The following is a 10036-nucleotide window of genomic DNA, read 5'->3' as shown; positions in this document are numbered from 1 at the left end:
GAGTGCTCCGCCGCCTTTCGTGCGCAGGCGCAGTGTCATCCCGGCCAGTTACTGCAGCAACGAGCGCGCAGCCGTCGGCGCCATGGACAATTTCTCCTCAGATTTCTCCTCAGGCGCCCCGGGCGGAGGCAAGGTGGACGCGGGGACCATCATGGAGCAGGTGAAGCTGCAGATCGCCGTGGCCAACGCCCAGGAATTACTACAGGTTAGTGTTTGTTGTATTTCAGCGTGAACTTGCCGTCACTACACGGTGTGGGCGCGGCCTGCTCGACCGGAAACGTCCCGGCGTCTGATTGACAAGCAGTCTCGCCAATCAGAATGCAGCAGCCCGTCGGCCGCCCAATCAGCGCGTCGCGGAGGCGGGACATTCAGCGACCGTCTGACGTGGATGCAGGGCAAAGGTCACTGCGGGGTGAACCCACGTGCGGCCTGGAGCCTTTGCAAGGACATTTATACCAGAGATCCGCTATAGGATGTTACACAGAAAAGCGACTATAGGATCATTGATTTATACAATAGCAAATGTTACCAACTTGTTTATCCCTGAGGGAAATTGGAACATAGGAACAATAGGTGCAGGAATAGACCATTCGGCCCTTCCAGCCAGCACCGCCATTCAATGTGATCATAGCTGAACATCCAGTATCAGTACCCCGTTCCTGTTTTCCCCCCATATCCCCTGATTCCATTAGCCCTCAGAGCTGTATCTAACTCTCTCTTGAAAACATCCAGTGAATTGGACTCCACTGCCTTCTGTGGCAGCGATTCCACAGTTATCTAACTCTCTGAGGCAGGGAGAGAGAGGTGCAGTTAGGATGGCTCTTTGAGAGAGAATTACTGAAGTACGTTTTTTTCCCTCTCATTTATCATATTATTTTACATTGTGCTATGTTTAAATATTCTGTTGTGCTGCAGCAAGTAAGAATGTCATTGTTCTATCTGGGACATATGACAATATTGCTCTTTGCTCTTGTGGAGAAGGGGATGATTATGAGCACACATGGTAGTTCACAGTGTTTACTTCCCAGCTTGGACTCAGTGGAAATAGGGCCCTTGGCATACTGAGGCAGCGTTGACCAGCGATCACCCACCCTTTGCAAGGACATTTATATAATACCATATGATACCACCTTATTTATCCCAGAGGGAAATTAGAACATAAAAAAATAGGTGCAAGAGTAGGCCATTCGGCCCTTCGACCATTCAAAATGATCATGGCTGATCATACTAAATCAGTATCCTGTACCTGCTTTTTCTCCATATCCCTTGATTCCGTTAGCCCTATCTAGCCGTTAGAGCTAAATCTAACTCTCTTGCAAACATCCAGTAAATTGGCCTCCACTGCCTTCTACAATTCCACATATTCACAACTCTCTGGGTGAAAACATTTTTCTTCATCTCAGTCCTAAATGGCCAACCCCTTATTCTTAAACTGTGACCGCTGGTTCTGGACTCCCCCCAACATCGGGAACAATTTTCCTGCATCTAGTCTGTCCAATCCCTTAATAATGTTATATGTGTCTATAAGATACCCTTTCATCCTTCTAAATTCCAGTGAATATAAGCCCAGTAGATCCATTCTTTCATCATATGTTAGTGTTGCAATCCCAGGAATTAACTTTGTGAACCTCCCGCACTTCGTGAACGGATGTGCGGGAGTGGGCGCCTTCTGTGTATGGCAGCCTGCCCGCAGTCCGTCTCTACACCTTTTTTTATTTTATTTTATTTTAAGTCCTGTTAAATAATGTTAGTGGAGGTCTTCTATGTGGGGGGTGTTGGTGGGGAAGGGGGAAACGTTATTTCTTTGTCCCCTACCTGGTTGGAGAGACAGCATGGAGCGGTCGTTTCCTGTCGGGACCGGCCGGGACTATGGTGGCGCAGCGCTGGGATACCAACACGGAGCGGGCGATGCCTTACCGGGTCGCCGTGCGGTAAGCTCCGGAGCGCTGTGGCCGCCGATCGCAACATCGCGGAGCTGTGGCTGCGGGCGTCCGGCCACGGGCGGCACTGGATTTGGAGCGCCGCGGAGCCTGGGATCGAGTTCGCCGGGGTCGGTGCTCCAACCGGCGCGGCCTGAGGGCTACGAGTGCCCCGGTCTCTGGGGAGGAGGCAGCCACTCCAGACTTTTCCAAGCCGCTGAGGAATGTTTCACCCGACGCCGAAGTTCCATCTTCACGGCAAGAGGGCCCTGAAAATCATCGGACTGGCTGCACGGCCACAAATGGGCCCCAACCTCGGGTGTTTCACAGAGGAAGAGGACTTAACTTTCTGGTGCCTTTCCCCACAGTGGAAAGTTTTGATTCTGCTGTGGGGGGACGTTTGTGTTGAATTCTATAATGTGTTGTGTCCACTTTATTCATTTTTTTTTTTTAACCTTTTTCTATGGTTTGTAATGGAACTTATTATTTAATTTATGTAAAGCACTTTGGTGTCAATGCGAGTTGACTTAAAACGTGCTATATAAATAAAACTTACTTACTTACTTACCTACGCTGCATTCCCCTCAATAGCAAGAATGTCCTTCCTCAAATTAGGGAACCAAAACTGCACACAATACTCCAGGCGTGGTCTCACTGGGGCCCTATACAATTGCAGAAGGACCTCTTTGCTCCTGTACTCAACTTCTCTTGTTATGAAGGCCAACATGCCATTCGCTTTCTTCACTGCCTGCTGTACCTGCATGCTTACTTTCATTGACTGATGAACAAGGACCCCCAGATCCCGTTGTACTTCCCTTTTTCTCAACTTGACACCATTTAGATAATAATCTGCCTTCCTGTTTTTGCTACCAAAGTGGATAACCTTAATATGTTTCTATAAGATCCCCTTTCATCCTTCTAAATCCTAGTGAATATAAGCTCAGTTGATCCATTTTCATCATATGTCGTCCTGCTATCCGGGAAATTAACCTGGTGAACCTACGCTGCACTCCCTTCAATAGCCAGAATATCCTTCCTCAAATTAGGAGACCAAAACTGCATAGTATGTTTAGGGAAATATGCGGATGTTTGATTTACATGTGAAATTACAAGTGGGAATAAAGATGTTGTATCTCCCATAAAAATTCATGTTTTGTTTTCATTTCAGAGAATGACTGATAAGTGTTTTAGGAAGTGCATTGGCAAGCCAGGAAGTTCCTTGGACAACTCTGAGCAGGTAATCATTACTCAAAGTTTCAAGGTTAAGGTTTCAAGGTCAGCTTATTGTTACCTGTACCAGTTAAGGTACATGGAAATTTGAGTTTCAGTTCAAGAATTGTTCTATTTAGAGGTCCTGTATGGAAATAATTGTAGGATCTGATACTATCTTGATAACCGCATAGTATAACATGTTGTCTTTGTTAGCTGAACATTGTTTCTGACATTTGCTGGGATTGTCATTTCATACAGGTGTCAGAGGTTTTGGGAGAAGGCAGGAGAATGAGCTTAGAAGCAAAGATCCTATAGCGGAGCAAGATGGACCACTCCTTCTAAATGCAATGGGCTGACGTGTAGTACGCAAAGCAACGGAACGGAACGCGGGCCTTTTTTTCATCCATTTCAGTAACCCGACCCGACCCCACTCGCAGTGTAATCAACGTTGTGGGGGAATAGTTTGTTTTAATAAATTTAATAAATTATAATTCTGAAAATGAGAAGACTTTTAGCAAATAACTTTTATTTTTACGAGGATGTTTCCCTAACCTACTTCCGTATCCGCACTAGTATCCTATGGGATCCTTGGTGCGGAGACGGAAGCCGGTTATGGAAATGGCCCCGAAAATTATGCATGAATCTGCCCATGACCGTACTACATCTTTTTCGTCGAGTGGGCTATCTTGCTCGCTATAGGATCTTTGGTTAGAAGGATGAGGTAGATCAGCCATGATTGAATGGTGGAGGAGACTTGATGGGCCGAATGGCCTATTCCTTATGACCGTACAAATGCCTGCTACTGACATTTGATTTTGTTGAAATTGGCTGACATGAATGACATTGGCAGAATACAATGAAATGGCTGTAAGATTGGGCGAGCTGGTTGCTTGAGTTACTGTGATGTCTTTCTGCTCCTTATCGATGGCCTCTGCACACTCATCATGGAGACTCAAGGTGCCTTCCTGGATGGTCTTTCCACATCTACTTATAATCCGGGGATTCGTGAGTTTTAACTTTAGTTTTAGAGGCACAGCGTGGAAACAGGCCCTTCGGCCCATCGAGTCCATGCCAACCATCGATCACCCATTCACACTGGTTTTATGTGGTCTTGCTTTCGCGTCCACTCCATACACACGAGGGGCGAGTTGGTGAGATGTAACTTTTTTTTAAAACGGAGAGTTTGAGAAGGTTCTTGAAGATATTCTTTTGTTGGTGAAATCTTGGTGTGGTGGAAAGTGAGGTAGAGTGTTCCTTTTGGGAATTTGGAATTGGGTACATAGATGATGTTACCCAACCACCAGAGCTGATTGAACATGATAAGAGTGGTGGTAACGTTAAACTAATCAAGAATCTGCCAATCTCCGCCTTAAAAATATCAGGCTCGTATCACTGGAGAAAAAGGATGGATGACGTTTCGGGCCAGAACCTTTGTTCAGACTGAAAGTAGGAGGTGAGGGGTGGGGAAGATCTAGAGGTGAGAAAAGACCAAAACAAATCAGGGCTGGCCACAAATGATCTCAGGCAGGGTGGTGCCTGGTAAACCCATTGTTGGCTTGGGAAAGTGTGATCTGAAGAGGAAAACAATGTGGAGAGCAGTGGAACTAGTAAAACGACTAGGGTGGAGGTGGGAGACAAGGGGAGAGAGGAGGAGAGTGTGCGTAGAAGTTATTTAAAATGATGGAATAGAATAAAAGGTTCATACCGCTTGGTTGCAAGCTACCCAAGCCACTCTAGAGTGAAGCCACACGCAAATTCATAAGTGATAGGAGCAGAATTAGGCCATTCGGCCCATCAAGTCCACTCTGCCATTCAATCATGGCTGATCTATCTTCCCCTCGTAACACCATTCTCCTGCCTTCTCCCCTTATTCCCTGACACCATTATAAAATCAAGAATTGGAGGAACAGCACCTCGTATTTCACTTGAGTAGCTTACAACCCAGTGGTACGAATATTGAATTTGCACAATTTAAATTGCCTTCTAACCTCCCAAATGTGACAACTTAATTGTAATTTCATGTCACTGATCATGGATATTACTAGTTGCACTTCTCTCACTGGTCACTGTATGCATTTCTTTAAAAATAGACACAAGGTGCTGGAGTAAATCGGTGGGTCAGGAAGCTGTCCGGAGAACATGGAAGGGTGACCTTTCGGGTCGGGACCCTTTTCATTTTGAGAAAAAAGAATGATTTGTAATCCAAGCATTGCTGTTTAATACAGCATAAAACAATAGGTATTTGGCACATCAAACATTTTTTTTGCACCAGAAAACATTGCAGTAATGTTGCCCAACCAGTAAGATGATTCATACCTGGGTGTTTCTGTTTGTGTGTGCCTGAACAATTCCAATATAATGTCTCTGCCTTCACTGATCGGGCTGCCACAAAGGGGAGTCTGTGTTTGCAACGAGAATGTGTAGTAAATCTCTGGCTCAATATTCATGTGTGTAGAAATCAGAGTCACGCTGTGCTGCCTCCATTATATCTTTCAGAAATGCATAGCTATGTGTATGGATCGATATATGGATGCCTGGAACACAGTGTCGCGAACATACAACTCCAGATTGCAGAGAGAGCGTGCGCGAATGTAAGGTGACCAAGGTGACCATTCAAAGGGACGGCTTGCACTTGGGACGAGTTGATGCCCGAGAGAGAACTTGAGAACAATGGAAAGATGTACAACAGAAAATACTGGGTAAATCTCAAGAACAGTTGTAAACCTGCCTAGTTTTATAATTCTGTCCAAACTGCACTTTGAGGGCCTAATTAAGAGAATAATAAAATACACAACATTAAATATGAATTACTTTGTATCGTGCTTCTGTTCTACCCGGGCCATCCGAATATACTTCAAAAATATTTATAATGGTACATATCAATGTTGACTCTACCCAAAAAAGAAGGGTTTCCGTCCGAAACGTTGCTTATTTCCTTCGCTCCATAGATGCTGCTGCACCCGCTGAGTTTCTCCAGCACTTTTGTCTACCTTCGATTTTCCAGCATCTGCAGTTCCTTCTTAAACCCAAAATCAAATTATCTTGCCATTTTCTCCAGACTGATTCCTGGGATGTCAGGACTTTCATATGAAGAAAGACTGGATAGACTCGGCTTGTACGCGCTAGAATTTAGAAGATTGAGGGGGGATCTTATAGAAACTTACAGAATTCTTAAGGGGTTGGACAGGCTAGATGCAGGAAGGTTGTTCCCGATGTTGGGGAAGTCCAGAACAAGGGGTCACAGTTTAAGGATAAGGGGGAAATCTTTTAGGACCGAGATGAGGAAAACATTTTTCATCTGGAATCTCTGGAATTCTCTGCCACAGAAGGTAGTTGAGGCCAGTTCATTGGCTATATTTAAGAGGGAGTTAGATGTGGCCCTTGTGGCTAAAGGGATCACGGGGTATGGAGAGAAGGCAGGTACAGGATACTGAGTTGGATGATCAGTCATGATCATATTGAATGGTGGTGCAGGCTCGAAGGGCCGAATGGCCTACTCCTGCACCTATTTTCTATGTTTGTTGATTTGGGGAACTTGCTTTACATTTGGTTGGTTGCCGCTTACTAAAATGATTACATTTCAACAGTTCTTTATTTATAAAGTAAATTACTTTGGGATATCCTGAGGTTGTGAAAAGTAAGTCCACTTTTCTTAATAGTTCTTCACTAATATCACACCATCCTACAACAGAGTATAAAAATATAGAAACTATCTAGGTTTTTAACTGACTTGTCAAAGACATCATTGACTGGACAATAGGATTGGGTTAACTCCTGTCTAATGCATCACCCATAAGATGGCACATTCAAAACTGCAGCACATCATTTGTACTGCATAGGTGTCAATCTGGACATTATATGGGGAATTTTTAAACATTACTTTGCGATCAAGGGCAACTTGCTTCTGAGGCTGCTGAATTATAGGGGAAATGCAGACTCTGCCATGACTCATAAGTGATAGGAGCAGAATTAGGCCGTTTGGCACATCAAGTCTACTCCGCCATTCAATTCTCAGACAAGTTGTGGAATTTGAAGGCAGCCATGCAAATGATGGGCCCCATACACCAGTCCGATTAAAGATAGCCCCAGAGTCTCCTATGATGTAGATGGAAGGTCAGAATCGCTCTCTAGTTGGTGATAGGATGGTTCAGTTGTCTGATAACAGCTGGGAAGAAACTGTTCCTGAATCTGGAGGTGTGCGTTTTCACACTTTTGTACCTCTTGCTTGAGAGAGAGGAGAAAAGGGAGTGTCTTGTGTTGAGACTGGTCCTTGACGGTGCTGGTGGCCTTACTGAGGAAGCGTGAAGTATAGATGAATTCAATGGAAGGGAGGTTGGTCTGCTTAATGTGTAGGAAAGGAGGTTGGTCTGCTTGATGGTTTGGGCTGCGTCCATAATTCCCTAATTGTCCATACAGTATCCAGTAATCGGTTATGTTAGATTCTCCAGAAACTGGCATATGGATTTTCACTGGGCAATCACACATTTGTTTTTTCACACTATAATCTTCAACAATGGGCATTCCACTTGTCAAAGATGGAGAATTTGATGAGTTTATTAATGTCAAATGTTAGATACATATATATTACCTTCAGGAAAACTTAGCACATCTGTTTAGAATGTCTGACTTGGATTTGTTCATCTATATGACCCATTACTGATAAGATTTTATTTATTATCCATTTCAGAATGAGGTAGGGGAGCTTGTTCTTAGTTGTCTACAGTCCTTCAGGTATTTACCTGGGAGTAGAAATACCATTTGGAATATTGTGGACTGGTAAAGGTAAGAACCAAGTTTGGAACAGAGAAACAAGGGACCACAGATAATAATAATAAATACTTTATTGATCCCCTCAGGGAAATTCAGATGTCCAGAAGCCCCCAACCAACAAACCCACAGATTCAAAACGAACGCAGACAGATAATACATAGAATACACTGTGGACACTACCTGAGAGCAATAAATACTTAAAAAGACCAATAATTAACAATTAAAAATTAAAAATTGCAAAAATGCATCCCCCTACAGCCTAGCGGTCCGAATTATAAAATCTAATGGCTGCAGGGGTGAAGGATCTCCTGAACCGCTCCGTTCTACAGGGCAGGGAGAGGAGCCGGTTGTTGCCCCGAGTGCTCTTTTGACTCTCCAGAATTACATGGAGGGGATGCCTGGGGTTTTTCAGGATGACCTGCACCTTGTGCTAGTTTATCATTAAAAGAAAACACACAAAGTGCTGAAGTAACTCAGCAGGCCAGGCAGCATCCCTTCTTCTTTCGTGTGGCGTGCACAGCCTAAAGTTGTAGGACAACTTGTTCTATTTGATCTTCTGTGTGTGCATGTCGAGTTGATTACATTAGTCGAAACAGGGCGGAGCATGTGAAGGTTGCAATCTTCCACCCCGCAGCATCCCTGGAGGACATGGATAGGTGACGTCTTGGGTCGTGAGCCTTCGTCAGACTGATTGTGAAGGTGGGGTAGAGAAAGCAGGGAGAGCAAAAGGGCAGGACTAAACCTTGCTAACTGATGGGTGGCTGCAGGCGAGAGTGGCGATCGATAGGCAGATAGTTTGATGTACGCCAGATGTGATGGTACGAGATAAGGATTGAAGAAGTGCGATGGTGAAACCAGAGGAAGGAATATAGGTGGAAGGGGAGGGGGGGGGGGGAGGATAGATGGGTGAGTGGAGCAGAGTGGGGAAGTGAGGGGAAAGGGGGAAGGGGGGCAGATTTGTAGGTTCATTATCGAGAATTTGGGTTGTGAGCCACCCTAAGTGGAATGTGAGGTGCTGTTCCTCATGTTTGCGTTTGGCCTCACTTTGACGATGGGGGAGGCTCAGGAGAGAAAGGCCAGTATGGGAATGGGATGGGGCAGTTAAAATGGTTAGTAACTGGGAGTACCAGTAGGCCACGGTGGACCGAACACAAATGTTCGTTGATGCGGTCTACGCTTGGTTGCTTCGATGGATTGGAGGCCACATCGGGAACAGTAGATAAGGTGCGAGGAGGTGAATGTGAACCCTCCTCGGTCTCACCTAGAAGGACTGCTGGGGGCCATGGATGGAGGAGGTATAGGGACAGGTGTAGCAGTGGAAAGTACCTGCAAGGGATGGTTTGGATGGGGGGAGATGATTGAACCAAGGAGTTGCGGAGGGAATGGTCTCTACGGAACGCGGAACGGGCTGAGGATAGGAAGACATGACTGATCGCTGGTTCACTTTGGATTTGGGTGGTTGGGTTCATTTGGAGCTGATTTTATTGGGAATTTAGAAAGGTTAAAGTTTAACTGGGGTTCATGTGTCAGGTTGGCTTTGGCTCGGTCTGAGTTTGCTAGGTAAGAATTCACTGAGTTAGGGTAGTAATCTAAAAATGGTTTAACAGAGCACTATTAGGAGTGCTGTGCTTCTGACAAGGCAGTAAACCAAGAATGTTTTGTTTAGTTTAGAGATACAGCGCGGAAACAGGCCCTTCGGCCCACCGAGATAGCACCGACCAGCGATCCTTGCACATTAACACTATCCTGCACACACCAGGGACAATTTACACATACACCAAGACAATTAGCCTACATACCTGTACGTCTTTGGAGTGCGGGAGGAAACTGAAGATCTCGGAGAAAACCCATGCAGGTCACGGGGAGAAAGTACAAACTCTGTACAGACAGCACCCGTAGTCGGGATCGAACCTGGGTCTCCGGCACTGCAAGCACTGTGGGCAGCACTGCGCCACCGTGGCCGTCCGAAATGTCTTTTACACTCAGGTGAGTTGCAATTGCAAAAGTTCCCACAAGTTCACAAGTTAGAGGAGTAGAATTAGGCCATTCAGCCCATCGAGTCTACTCCGCCGTTCAATCATGGCTGATCTCTGCCTCCTGATCCCATTTTCTTGCCTTCGCCCCATAACCCTTGA

At 45.4% G+C, this 10036-nt stretch overlaps 1 protein-coding gene across 1 annotated transcript; it reads left to right on the top strand.

The window, feature by feature from the left end:
* On the top strand, positions 1-5938 carry timm13 (translocase of inner mitochondrial membrane 13 homolog (yeast)). Its single transcript, XM_055658353.1, has 3 exons — positions 1-205; positions 3088-3156; positions 5628-5938. The coding sequence occupies exons 1-3, from the start codon at positions 83-85 to the stop codon at positions 5724-5726; spliced, it is 291 nt and encodes a 96-aa protein (XP_055514328.1). The 5' UTR covers positions 1-82; the 3' UTR covers positions 5727-5938.
* The last annotated feature ends 4098 nt before the right edge of the window (positions 5939-10036 follow it).

This window comes from Leucoraja erinacea, chromosome 29 (assembly GCF_028641065.1).
Source record: "Leucoraja erinacea ecotype New England chromosome 29, Leri_hhj_1, whole genome shotgun sequence".
NCBI classification, from domain to species: Eukaryota; Metazoa; Chordata; class Chondrichthyes; order Rajiformes; family Rajidae; genus Leucoraja; species Leucoraja erinaceus.
The sequence above is the reverse complement of the archived record's forward strand: the minus strand, read 5'-3'. Positions and strand labels throughout refer to the sequence as shown.

What these genes read in the sequence shown, in the direction of transcription:
- timm13 (XM_055658353.1), top strand. Translation starts at nt 83, where the DNA reads ATGGACAATTTCTCCTCAGATTTCTCCTCAGGCGCCCCGGGCGGAGGC. An exon ending in ACGCCCAGGAATTACTACAG is followed by an intron (nt 206 to 3,087) that starts GTTAGTGTTTGT and finishes TTTTCATTTCAG; the next exon opens with AGAATGACTGATAAGTGTTT. An exon ending in CCTTGGACAACTCTGAGCAG is followed by an intron (nt 3,157 to 5,627) that starts GTAATCATTACT and finishes TATATCTTTCAG; the next exon opens with AAATGCATAGCTATGTGTAT.